Below are 13,699 nucleotides of genomic sequence, written 5' to 3'. Positions count from 1 at the left end.
AATTAATAGAGAAAAACATGGCTATTTTGAAGGCATGAAGGGGCTTAGGCAAGGGGATCCTATCTCACCCTCCTATTTGTTCTAGTAATGGAATATCTTTCAAGGGTTCTTGGTAAGATGAGTGATCTCCCAGACTTCAGATATCACCCCGTGTGCAAGAAAATAAAGTTAACTCACTTAGTATTTGCAGATGACTTGATGATTTTCTGTAAAGGAAATCTGAAATCCATAGCTAGAGTGATGGAGGCATTACAGCATTTCAGTGATGTTACAGGATTAAAGGCAAACATAGATAAATCTAGCATGTTTGTAGCAGGAGTAGATAAGGTGACAAGGCAGAATATGCTGAAGATTACTGGGTTCACTTTAAGGACCTTTCCTATAAGGTACCTAGGCCTTCCTCTTACATCAAGGAAGTGGAATAAGATGGATTGCAATCAACTAGTTGATAAGATCACAAACAAAATCATAGCTTATACAAGGCAATTGTCATATGCTGGGAGATTGCAAATAATAATGGCAGTTCTGTTCTCTATATACAACTTCTGGAGTACTGTGTTTATTCTTCCTCAAAGTGTGGTAAAGCTTGTTGATAAGAAATGCAGAGACTTCCTGTGGGGTACAACTGAAGACAAAAGGAAGGTTAACCTAGTAGCATGGGAAAGGGTCTGTGTTCCTAAACAATATGAAGGTTTAAACATCAAAAGTTGCTGCAAATGGAACATTTCTACAGTAGGTAAACTTCTATGGAAATTAGCTAGGAAAAAAAACACTGTATGGGTCAACAATATATAGATAAAGGATAAGAAAAGTATATGGGAACACCAACCACCAACAGACTATAGCTGGTATTGGAAGAAATTGAACTCTCTTAAGTCTCAAATGGTAGGATGGTATCAATAAGACAAATACATGTTGTCAAAAATAGTAGAATACTCTATGTCCAAGAGTTATCAACATATGTTGGGGCCTCTATCTAAAACAAGGTAAGTTAAGCTAATATGGAGTAAAGTAATGCTTCCTAAACAAAGATTTATAGTATGGCTGGCATGTCAAAACAAATTGCTAACCAAGGAGAGGATGCAGAGAATGCAGTTTGAAGTAGAAGATCACAACTGTTGTTTATGTGACCAGACTCAGGTGGAAACTCAGACTCACCTCTTTGGACAATGCAAATAGATAACAACCCTTAGAGATAAGTTGAGTAGCTGGATGGACATCAAAATTCATAACAATGAAGCTAGTAAGGTGATCAAATGGATCCAAAGAAGAAGATGAGCCAAGTTCAGAAGGAAATAGTTGGTGCTGTATGAGGTACCATGGTGTATTATACCTAACAAGCAAGGAACTGAAAAATATTCAGGAAAGTAAATGTGAGCATAGATCTTGTAAATGAACAAATTAAGAAAGAGATTGTAGACAAATTGGAGATAGTGTATAGTGGAAGAAGAGATAGGAAAAGTAAAGTGTTGTTTCAGAGAATATGTAAATAGATGTGCTGATATGCTTGGAGATCTAGAGTTTGTATCTGTTCAGACACTAGAAGCTCGTAGGTTATAAAAAACTGTTTTTGGTTGTAATGGTAATATTCACATTTTTTACCAAAAAATATAAGATTTGAACTCACAATCTAACTTAGAGCGGTGCACGCGATAATCATTGAACTCACAATCTCACTTATTAGAGATGCACCCAATAATCATCACATCATATGATACTTTGAGCTTGGGTACACACATATATTTAAGTATTTTTTTTTTAAATATACATAATCTAGGGAGAAGAGCATCAATTAACGTGCCCTATGGAACCCTTCGTAGATACGCCCCTACTTAAGTTACAAGATTAAGTGAGTGCCAATAAATATTTATCGTTTTATAATGTATTATATCGTATTGTATCGTATCGTTTTATGAATACAATGTTTGGATAGATTGTACTGTCTGTTATTGTTAAATAATATGTTGCTATTTGGTTTGACTGTATCGTACTGTACTGTAATTGATAAGTTTACTAAAATACTCTCAATTGTTTAAATATTAAATTTATCAAAAATTATGCATAAAAATAATTTTAAAAAATAAAACAGAAGAAGACAAAATACCTTAAAAAAAGTAGAACAAAGGAGTGAGACAGAAGAAGGCAAAACAAAGGAGCACAGATAATTAGAATTGAGTTAAAAGCAAATTAGGAGAAAAAATAAAACAGAAGGCGGCAAAACACCTTTAACCATAGTGGCAGAAGTTCAGGAAAAAAATAAAGTAGGTTATAGGTTGGAGATTTGGAGTAAAAATAGAAAAAAAGGTAAAGGGTAAAATAGAATTGTGGAGTAATAAGTTAGGGCTTAATTGAAAAGAAAAACAGAAACAATCCCACCACACCAAATCGGTTATTTCAAAAAAAAGGGACTTTTCATTGTTCCGGAACAATAGATTTAACAATACAATACAACCAATTTTAATGAAACAATAAAGGAAAACATTGTTTTGGAATAACAATACAATACAATACAACGAGGAACAGGCATCCAAACAAGTTGTAAGTGAGCGTCTGTAAATATTTATCAACACTCAATATTCGTATCAAATTAAGTAATTTAATCTTAGCCGTTAAAAAATAAATTAATAACAAATATTATTATTTAATTATGATTAAGCAATAAAAATACATATAAGAAAGGCATACATGTAATTCATTAATTTGATATAAATAGTTAAGTAGATTTTGTAGAGTGGTTGGTAGTGGAAGTGCAAATGGTAAACCCAAAACAGCAGCAAGTAGAGGCAACCTCATAGTTTGTTCCCCCTCACTACATCAATCTATCCACTTTTTTCTTTTTCTTTTTCTTTCTTTATTCAGCAATTCATCTCTCTTTTCTGACTTCATGTTTGTCCCTTACATGTCCAGCCCCACGCCTAGAGCACTTAAATAAACAAGAATGGTGCGTGGGGACCACTCCAGTCCCTTCATTGAACCAAACTGTAATTTAATTTTTAACAAATCTACTTACACATTTAGATGTGATGAGAAATAATTGGAGTTTTAATCAAATATTTCAGAATTTCGACTCGGGTTCAAAAGATAAATTCTCAGCAGGAGCATTTTACCAACTTATCGAAAATTAGGTTTTATTAAACCAAACCACACAAAAAATTATTCCTAAACAAATCTACTTACTCCATCACATGTCATTTCATTTGGCTGGCCCCCACCTTCTCGGACTGTATACTGACCAATCTCGTCTTAATTCTAAATATTTTAACCGGGAAAATAACCAAAATAGTGCCAAAATTACCAACAAGACCAGGAGAATTTCAAATTTCCGCAGTGAATGCTGAGACAAGTCAAAGAGTTGTTGCTCTCAAAAGACTGCAATGCTTACTTTTCTTTGTCATTTACTTTTTTTTTTTTTTTTGTTGCCCTCCTAGATTATAACCAAAAAAGAAGTTTGAAAATTCCTACTGTTACTATTGAAAAGGCTATAACTTCCGTTGATTTCGCTCATCACTCATTCCTATACTCTGACTGTTAAGCTCTTATTTTCCTTGTCCACCTTCCGCAATTGCCGCAGAAAAGAGTTTCGACGAGGGAGATCAGCTAGTGACTGTGTGAACTGAGTTCTTGATTCTTGAATATATAAAAGTAATATTTCAAATTTCCATTGCTACTTCAGAATTGAACTTGACCCACGTCAAGATTTAGTTAAATGCCGTCTGGGTTGGTCTTGTTTTGTAGTCAGGTGTCACTGTAATATATACAGAGACAGATTAGAGTTAATGAGTTCAAAATGGATGCAACATAATACTCATATACGTACATTGTTTTTGGATACGTATACATAGCTCGCTCGAGTGGAAGCTGTTGTTTCGGCTGCAAATGGCTATATTGACGATCTGTTTGATAGTGTAGAGTCATTTACAATTATATTGTCCTTCATGGGTTGTGTGGCCTCGAAACAGACCGTGTCGGTAACCCCTGCATGTGATCAATATTCAGGGACTTTCAGAGAAAATGACGACAGTAAAAGCCGTGTCGGCAGTGATGCATTGGTACCTGAATTTGATTTGAAGAGAGGAGAATTATCAGGACTAAGTGGAGGCGAGAGGGGGTTAAACGAGTCGGGCAAGGAAAATTCCAATGGTGATCAATCAGTGAGTTTGATGAAGTATGTGGAAGGAGAGCAAGCTGCTGCAGGTTGGCCTGTATGGCTTAGTACTGTTGCAGCTGAAGCCATTCATGGCTGGCTGCCTCTTAAACCTGAGTCGTTTCAGAAATTGGATAAGGTTAGTTTCAAAAATATGATAAAGAAATCTTCTCATCTACCTAGTTGAGTAGTCGAGGTGTGCGCAATCTGTCCATCAATAATATTTCTACATAACACCTTCTACACTGCATTGCTTAGATGTAGTAGTAGCAGCAGTAGTAGTCTTTGCTTCTTTGTGTGCTGAAACTAATTAAGGTGGAGTGAAGATATCAGATTTTAATTTGATTCTTTTTTTGGTGGGGGTTTATGTGTGTGTGGGGGTGGGGTGGGGTGGGGGTGGGATGGGGGGGGGGGGGGAGGAGGAGAGCACATGGAAACTAGGAACAAAAGGGGATGAATGAGATGAAGATAGTAGTATTTTCTGTTGACTGAAGTGATAAAGTTTTAACCTTTTTGTATGACCGCTCCAATTCATTAGTTGTCTTTTCGAATTCTGTAATTCTGTTAGGTTGAGGTTCCTTTCTGTGTACTCTTAGTTCCTTGTGTTATAGTTTTGCTATCTTATAACAACAGCATTCTGTATTCAAGTGTATATTACTTCAATATTCGTCCCGTGCTACACGAAGCAGTGGTTCAATGCACAACCTTTTGACAAAGCAATTGATACCACCAAACCACCTTCATAACTTTTTGAGACATCAACAAATTTTAAGCTTATTAACTAGTTACAAATTTACTCCATGAAAGGAGTTGAAGGTCTCTGGTCGTCATCAGACAACTATCTTTCTATTCCTACAGAGTCAAACTTTCTTACTATTCATAATTTTGCTAATTAAGCTTTCTTGCTGATGAATTATGTTTTCTTTATGTGGTTTAACTGCTGTAACAGATAGGTCAGGGTACATATAGCAGCGTATTCAGAGCACGCGATCTGGAAAGTGGAAGGACAGTTGCACTGAAGAAAGTGCGATTTTATAACTTTGAGCCAGAAAGTGTTAGATTTATGGCACGAGAAATTTTGATTCTTCGTAGGCTTGACCATCCCAATATAATGAAGTTAGAGGGGATAATTACCTCCAGATTATCTTCTAGCATATATCTTGTGTTTGAGTACATGGAGCATGATATTTCAGGACTCCTGTCCTGTCCTGAAGTCGAGTTCAATGAATCACAGGTTCGTTAGCTTCTCATAGTTAACGTTAGCTTCTCATAGTTAAAGGTATTGGGTGTTTTTGCCCACTCTTCAACCTGATGAGTGCATAATATTTATGTTTGTGCTAAAGATGTGCTGCTTCTTTTGCAGGTTAAATGCTTAATGAAACAGTTGTTATCTGGACTTGACCATTGTCATTCTCGAGGTATAATGCATCGGGATATCAAAGGTGCAAATCTTCTAGTAAATAATGAGGGAATTCTGAAGGTTGCAGACTTTGGATTGGCGAACTTCTCTGACCTTGGAACAAAGCAACCACTAACCAGTCGAGTTGTCACTTTATGGTATCGTCCTCCAGAACTTTTGTTGGGAGCCACAGATTATGGAGCTTCTGTGGATCTCTGGAGTGTTGGATGTGTCTTTGCGGAAATTCTTACTGGTAAACCAATTCTTCAGGGGAGAACTGAGGTACCTCCTTTATTCAAATTACTTCTCTTATGAGAATAGAAAATAAGATAAAGTGCTTGTCTGCTAACCTGAATCATTAGAACTTTACCCTTTACACTTTTTACTCCATTTCTTGCCTTCATCCTTGATAACAATGCAATTTATCTATGTGATTTAGGTTGAACAGCTGCATAAAGTTTTTAAACTTTGTGGATCTCCACCAGATGATTACTGGAAGAGATCTAAACTTCCTCACGCGACTATATTTAAACCACAACATCCTTATGAGAGCTGTCTTTGGAACACCTTTAAAGATTTACCAAAAAGTGCAGTCTCACTCATAGAAACTCTTCTTTCTGTGGAGCCACACAAACGTGGGAACGCTTCTTCTGCCCTTGCATCTCAGGTAGCATTTGTTAGTTCAATGTTGTCGAACTCACACTTAATCTGAGATGATATATATAGTATAATGAAAATTATTCTTCTCCTATCTTTCCAATGTGCTCTTTGTTTGTGAGTTTAAGCCTGAATTCTCAATCTTTTTGTCAAGTTATATTTATCTAACAACTCAATCATTGCCTGTTATCTCAATGATACATAAATTTCAAGATTGCTAACACTTTTTCGAATGATCTGTGTAGTACTTCAAGACAAAGCCTCATGCTTGTGATCCTTCAAGCCTGCCAAAGTACCCACCAAGCAAAGAGATAGATGCCACATATCATGAAGATGCAAAAAGGTGAAGATTTAGGTCATATTATGTTAGAAAGAACTTTTGACTTAATAGTTTACAGCACTTGATTTACATTTAAGGAAAATCATGTGATTAGACAAGAGTGCTTTACGCTGTCCCTCCCCGAACCCAAACTGACCTGAGAGAAAGGGATAAGCAGCAAGTATCCTTCTGAATTATGATTCTTATGGATTATATAAAAGGTTTGATTATCTCAAATCAAGTCAGTAATTCGGCATAAGCATAACTATTGAATACAATACGCTTATGCTATTGACTCATCCAGCTTGAGGTTCGTCCAAGATAATTTTCAAGTCATCTATGTTTGAACTAGACTACAACTCGAGGATGAGTAGTGAAAAAAAATCAGTTGACATATACTCCAAAATCTTTCAAAAGCTGGACTCACGAATATCTCTGGGAGCAAGAGAGCGGGAGAGACAGAACTTGAAAGTGGTGCCTACAGAATGAATTGCTTGCTTACCAAACCATCTCGACTTCCACTCATCCAATTAGATTGTTCTAGCTCTGTCTGACTCAACCAAAAATATGCAACTTTCCATGTTGAAACCTTGACATTGAAGAGGGAGGGGAATAAAACTGTATGACTAAAGTTGCACCACTTAATCTGGTAGAATGAGTTTACTGTCTTGCTCTTTGGTTTTGACAAAAGTTCATGCAGTTGATACAGTTTTTAGGAGTTTCGCACGGATCTAACCTAAGTTATGATTCCAACAATTTTCAGGAAGAAGCCATGTGGAATAGTCCGTGTACCTGATCCAACAAGAAAGTTAACTAGAAAGCAGAATGGCCTCCGTAAACTAGCACCAGAAGAGGTCCAACTTTTTCATCTCAACCTTTCACTTTTTAAATAATTCCCATAACTGCATGTTGCTTTTTTGTAGTATTTTTTTTCCTTTCTATAAGTATGAGTGCATTTTGTCTTCAGTCCCTTTATTATGGAAACGAAACTAAATTTTCATTTCTGCAGAATTTGCCCATCCAAAATAAAGGTACTCATATAAGTGACAGCAATAATGTAACTGCTCAAGAAGAAAGAGATACGATTACAAGTCTTGAGCGACCTAAGCCATCAGTTGATATGATGGTAAAGACTTTTCATGTCAAGAATGCATCTCAAGGTGATGTCCCCTTTTCAGGTCCACTTCAAATTTCAGGATCAAGTGGTTTTGCATGGGCAAAAAGAAGGTTCGATGATTCATCAGTAAGATCACGAAGGAGAACTAGTTCGAGAAGCCTTATTTTTGAACCTTCAATTGCATTGCATGTGAAAAATAACATGGAGCCAAAAGGACAAGACAACTATGAACTTATCGATGCAAAGCAGACAAATTATATGGACCAGGATACCTATGAATCCACCAAGCATGCAATTCGTCAAAGTTGGAGCCAATTAGAGCGGCCAGATTCCTTTGATGCTTCTGATGGTTACCATTCACAAGAACTGTCACTGACACAATATCTAAAAGAGGAAACTGCTATCAAGAGAATCAATTTGGTTAGTCAAAAGCTTTTGTCAAGAGTCTTATTTAATAAGCACATTTTCCCTCATCAGTTTATATGTATCGCTCATAATAAAATACTATACCATTGCTTTTGCACTCCATTTTATGGGATGCATAAAATTTGGACTCCATATTTTATCTCGGGCTTCTATTAATATTCCTGAATTGGACTACAAACAGGTACAAGATCAAGGGGATAAAGTCGAATTTTCTGGACCATTGCTATCTCAAACACAAACAGTTGAAGAGCTCCTAGAGAAACATGAGCGTCAGATCCGCCAGGCTGTTCGACAATCATTGTTCCAAAGAGGATTAAAAGTTCACCAAATGTTTGCAACATAGGAAATCAAAGATCAATTATCTACCCCTGTAAATTCGTAAGGTGCGCTAAAACTACAACCCTGAACATTCAACCTTGTATCACTACCAGATTTCTAGACCTTTTTATTTGTATTCTCTCTTGTGTATTGAATCTTCAAATTCGATTAGCGTACGATAGTTAATGAAATTACTTCCTTTTAATGAAGATCTGACAGCAAAATGGACTAGTTATATCTTCTCCTGCTAACTGACAGGGAAATCCTTACTCAAGCTCAAGAGAAAAAGGCATGAACTCCATCTTCAATATGGAGCTCTTCATCTCAATTCCCTGCAAAGGTGAGTGACTAATGACTGCCGAGACCTACTTCTCTTTAGGAGCTCTGTTGCTCCAGATATGCAAGCTCATTTTTTTATTTTTCAACGGCCAATATACACACACACAAACACATTGTTCCTCACTACTGCCTCTTAATATCTTCTCCATTCTTTCATTCTGAGTGTTTTTCTTCAGCAGTGTATAGTCCCATTCAATGGTTGAGACACCCTTTAGTAAAGGAAATCATCAGATACCGCTTCTCAAGAAAATTTCACAATATATATGTACAACAACAACATACCCAAAGTATTCCCACAAGTAAGGTCTGAGAAGGGTAGTACGTATGTAGACCTTATCCCTATCTTGTAAAAGTAGAGGGGTTATTTCCGGAATACCCTCGGCTCAATAAAAGCAAAATCACAATAGTTATGACAAAGAACTACGGAGAAATTGTAACAACAATCGAAGTGAAGGAAACATCAAGTAATAATAGTGATCTTAAAAATAGGAAACGCGAGGATAACACTAGTACTACAACTATGAAATGAAGTACAGGTTTGGAAAAGAAATACACTCAAGTACTTACTAACCTACTACCTTAATTCTCGACCTCCACACTCTCTTATTAAAGGTCATATCCTCGGTAAGCTGAAAATTTTCAGCTTGAACATATGCGTGTAAAAAATAGTTTTCTAAAAAAATAATAAGAACATATACAATGGATCATAGTGTAGTGAATAGATCACTATACACAAAGTTGAATCTTTAGAATAATGCGGTTAACTTCGTCGAGTAGACTTGTTAAAATCCAAACATTATTTAGGTTGGACTTCACAAAATTAATATGGTTACTTAAAAGACGTGTCATGTCAAGTCAAATAGAAACCAATGAGATGGTGCCATATGTTCAATACCATGGCATGCACAGATGCTGGTCAAAGTGGCTATAAGCTTCAAATACCAATTTTGACGAATCAAATGCACTTGTAACACTAACTTAATATGGGATCCGGCTCCTCCATTTCTTTCTCTCCATTTACCCTATGTTCTAGCTTAGATTAGGGATACATGGCATAGGTTAAAATTAAGGAAATTTGAGCTCCTATAACAAAGATTTATATTCTATTTATTATAAATTAAAATCCTTTTCAAATATTATTTTCTATAGCTATCTTTTATTTTTTATAGCAAAACTGGTATTTATGGTATACACTACCACTAAGGCATTAAATACGCTATTTTTCTCTCTCATTCTTTCAATTATTCTCTCCCAAAAAAATTTTCTTTCTCTCTCCACGATCTCTCTCACAACAAGATTGGATTCGCAATTTTTGAAGCACGATTCTCTCTCACTTTTAACGTTTTTGCTCCAAAAAATTGTGGTAAGTGTTAAAGTTTTTGCTCCAAATTTTCGAAGCAAGCTTCTTCTTTTTCTGTTCGCTTTTTTTTTTTTAAAAAAAAATATTCACCATTGTTAGGTTTTTAGCAGAAAACTTCAAATTTCCTCTTCAATGGCTGATTCAACAACTTTGAAACAGGAGGGTCATGCGGCTTTCTTCTACGCCAGATATTGCAATGGATTCCTTTAACGGATACTGCAATATTTTTTATGCCGGAGAAGATTCGAGGGCCAGGGTTTTTATTCAGTCTCTATTTTTAGTTTTAATACAATATATACAATATTTTACTTGGCCATAAAACACTATCTCCGGCGAACTTTCTTCTCTTTTTGCTATTTAGTCGCATACAATGATAAATAATACATTGTATTTTGTACAAATGCACTCAAATACATTGTATTTTTGCATAAAAATATATATTTTTGTTTGTATTTATGTATTTCGAAGGTTTATATTTTTTCAATACAGCTAAATACATATGTATCCATGCATGAATATAGGACATAAACATTGAAATATACTGAATACAAATATTAAAATAGAACAAAATATAAATAATGAATACATTTAATTTTAAAATACAGTGAAATATAGTAAAATACACTGAATACAAATAGAAATACAGTAAATACAACCAATGAAATATATTGAATACAACAATAATAATATGTGTTAGAAATAACTAAAATACTATTAATACAAATACATTTGAATACACTAAATATAAAATAGCGAATACAGGAAATGCGGCTTTCTTCTACGCCAAATATTGCAATGGATTCCTTTACACGGATATTGCAATATTTTTTATGCCGGAGAAGATTCGAGGGCCATGGTTTTTATTCAGTCTCTATTTTTAGTTTTAATACAATATATACAATATTTTGCTTGGCCGAAAAACGCTATCTCCGGCGAACTTTCTTCTCTTTTTGCTATTTAATCGCATACAATGATAAAAAATACATTTTATTATGTACGAATCCACTCAAATACATTGTATTTTTGCATAAATATATATTTTTTGCTTGTATTTATGTATTTCGAAGGTTTATATTTTTTCAATACAGCAAAATACATATGTATTCATGCATGAATACAGGACATAAACATTGAAATACATTGAATACAAATATTAAAATAGAACAGAATATAAATAATGAATACTTTTAATTTTAAAATACAGTGAAATATAGTAAAATACACTAAATACAAATCGAAATACAGTGAATACAACCAATGAAATATACTAAATACAACAATAATAACATATATTAGAAATAACTAAGATACTGTTAATACAAATACATTTGAATACACTGAATATAAAATAGCGAATACAGTAAATACAAACATTGAATCTAATAAATGCAACAGTAAAAAAATATTGAAACACACTAAATATATAAATTAAATACACCGGTTATATATAACTGAAAAATTATTCTAATTAATTGGGTTGATAATGAGGCATGCTAGAATTGATTTTGTTGAGTTATATTAAGAGTGTATAACACTAATTGATATTATTTTTGTTATTAGACAGTTGGACATACCTTTTTAAGGTGATTATCATTACTATATTCATGAATACATGAATACATGACGCGAATATATGCGCGTACAGCTGGATTGCCATGATTTTAGGTATTTTTTGCTGTTGTATTTATGAATACAACAGTGGGAATATAGCAAATATACTACCGTAACAACTGAATAGTAGCTATAGGAAGTAATTATGTATATGGTAGTTATATGAAGTTAATAGTCACTAAACAATAGTGATTCTGAAAATTCCTCATTAATTAATGGCTAAAATTTAGTTGACTAAACAAAGCCCTAACCATGATTTAGATAATTAATAACTTGTCCGTAAAGAAATATAGTCAAACTTTTCTCTCTCTTCCTATTTTTTCCCCACAGCCGTATCAGTCTTCTTTCAATTTTACCGAACACTTATATTCATGAGCTGGTTCACCTGAGAAAACCCAGTTCCAAGAAAGCTGGCTTATGAAATGAAGGATATAAAACTATGAGAGAGATCGTTTACACTCCATAAGTTTAATCAATGCAATAGTGCTTCTAGGAATAGATAATGCTTCTTCCACTACATCAAAATTTAACCTAATTCTAATTAAGACTAATTTTGTAAAATTAACCTAATTATTCAATGTAATGACCCGGCCGGTCATTTTAAGAATTTATTTTTCGATTTCCTATAAACTGCTTTTTCCGTATTTGTTTCTGCTATTTTAAATTGCCGAGATGTTTGGTTTTGAGTTTAGGAGAGTTTTGGGACACTTAGTTCCTAAATGAGAGTTTAAGTGTTAGAAATTTGACCGTAGTCGGAGCAATATGAAGACGGTCTCGGAATGGAATTTCGTCGGTTCTGTTAGCTCCATTGGATGATTTCGGGCTTAGGGGCATGTTCGGATTATGTTTTGGAGGTATGCAGCTTATTTAGGCTTGAAATATCGAAAGTCGAATTTTTAAAGTTTTCGGTTCGATAGTGAGATTTTGATATCAGGATCGAAATAGAATTCCAAAAGTTGGAGTAGCTCCGTAGTGTTGAATGTGACGTGCTTGCAAAATTTCAGGTCATTCGGACAAGGTTTGGTAGACTTTTTGATCGAAAGTGTAATTTGAGAGTTTTGGAGTTCTTAGACTTGAATCCTATGTTAAATTGGTGTTTTGAACGTTCCGAAGATCGGAACAAGTTTGAATAATGTTTTAGGATTGGTTGACATGTTTGGTTGAGGTCCCGGGGGCCTCAGGTGTGTTTCGGATGCTCAACGGGTCATTTTGGAACTTAGAGAAATTGCAGAAAATTGCAGCAACCCAGTTCCGGTTTCCTTCTTCGCGTTCGCGAGTGGAGTCTCGCGTTCGCGAAGAGGAGCTGGGGCTGGGGGGAGTTTAATCCTTCGCGTTCGCGAAGGAGGGGGAGATCGTGCATCGCGTTTGCGACCAGGACATCGCATTCGCGATGAAGGAGGCCGGACCCAAGCGAAGTTGTGCTTCGCGAACGCGAGGGTCCTTCCGCGTTTGCGAAGAAGGAAATACCTGGGCAATATTAAACATTTCAAAAACGAGGGTTTGACCATTTTTATCATAACTTAAACTTGGGAGCTCGGATTTTTGAGCGAGGTTGTAGACACCTGATTTTTGACCCTCCCCGAGAATTTTCACATTTTTAGCGTGAATATGTGAAATTGGGTCTAATATAGCCATTTTAACTATTTTTACTTTATTTCGTTGCAAAAAGAAAAATTACAAAAAATATATATATAAATTTTAGTTTATGTATTTCTCATAAACTTGAAAAAATACAAAAATTGCACTCTATTTTTGTACTTTATATAATTTCGAAAATAACCAAAAATATAGTTCTATTAATGTTTTGTAGTCATTTTAATTTTTGAAAAATACAAAAAATATTACTTTATATTTTATCCTTATATAAAAACGAAAATTACAAAAAAATAGTTTTATTAATATTTTGTAGCTATTTTAAATCTTGAAAAATATATTAAAAAAGATATAGTTTTGTTTAAATATTAGTCTTATTTTTGTAGTTATTTTGCTTACATAGGATTAGTCGAACA

At 34.6% G+C, this 13,699-nt stretch overlaps 1 protein-coding gene across 4 annotated transcripts; it reads left to right on the top strand.

Annotated features, from left to right (window-relative positions):
* Window positions 1–3,378: 3,378 nt before the first annotated feature.
* Window positions 3,379–10,488, top strand: LOC107827522 (protein IMPAIRED IN BABA-INDUCED STERILITY 1). 4 transcript variants are annotated; one of them, XM_075241107.1, is made up of 11 exons: window positions 3,383–4,283; window positions 5,094–5,378; window positions 5,508–5,825; window positions 5,983–6,210; window positions 6,446–6,543; window positions 7,283–7,373; window positions 7,529–7,550; window positions 7,698–8,056; window positions 8,244–8,445; window positions 8,639–8,720; window positions 10,239–10,488. In XM_075241107.1, the coding sequence occupies exons 1-9, from the start codon at window positions 3,936–3,938 to the stop codon at window positions 8,403–8,405; spliced, it is 1,911 nt and encodes a 636-aa protein (XP_075097208.1). In that variant the 5' UTR covers window positions 3,383–3,935; the 3' UTR covers window positions 8,406–8,445; window positions 8,639–8,720; window positions 10,239–10,488. The 4 variants fall into 4 exon arrangements, with proteins under 4 accessions (XP_075097207.1, XP_075097208.1, XP_075097206.1 ...); XM_075241106.1 differs by having other exon boundaries at window positions 3,379–4,283; window positions 7,529–8,056; window positions 8,591–8,720; XM_075241105.1 differs by having other exon boundaries at window positions 7,529–8,056.
* Window positions 10,489–13,699: the final 3,211 nt, after the last annotated feature.

Source organism: Nicotiana tabacum, chromosome 20, assembly GCF_000715075.1.
Source record: "Nicotiana tabacum cultivar K326 chromosome 20, ASM71507v2, whole genome shotgun sequence".
Taxonomy (NCBI): domain Eukaryota; kingdom Viridiplantae; phylum Streptophyta; class Magnoliopsida; order Solanales; family Solanaceae; genus Nicotiana; species Nicotiana tabacum.
This window is presented reverse-complemented; position numbering and strand designations above follow the sequence as displayed.

What these genes read in the sequence shown, in the direction of transcription:
- LOC107827522 (XM_075241106.1), top strand. Translation starts at nt 3,936, where the DNA reads ATGGGTTGTGTGGCCTCGAAACAGACCGTGTCGGTAACCCCTGCATGT. An exon ending in TTCTTCAGGGGAGAACTGAG is followed by an intron (nt 5,826 to 5,982) that starts GTACCTCCTTTA and finishes TATGTGATTTAG; the next exon opens with GTTGAACAGCTGCATAAAGT. An exon ending in CTATCAAGAGAATCAATTTG is followed by an intron (nt 8,057 to 8,243) that starts GTTAGTCAAAAG and finishes GACTACAAACAG; the next exon opens with GTACAAGATCAAGGGGATAA.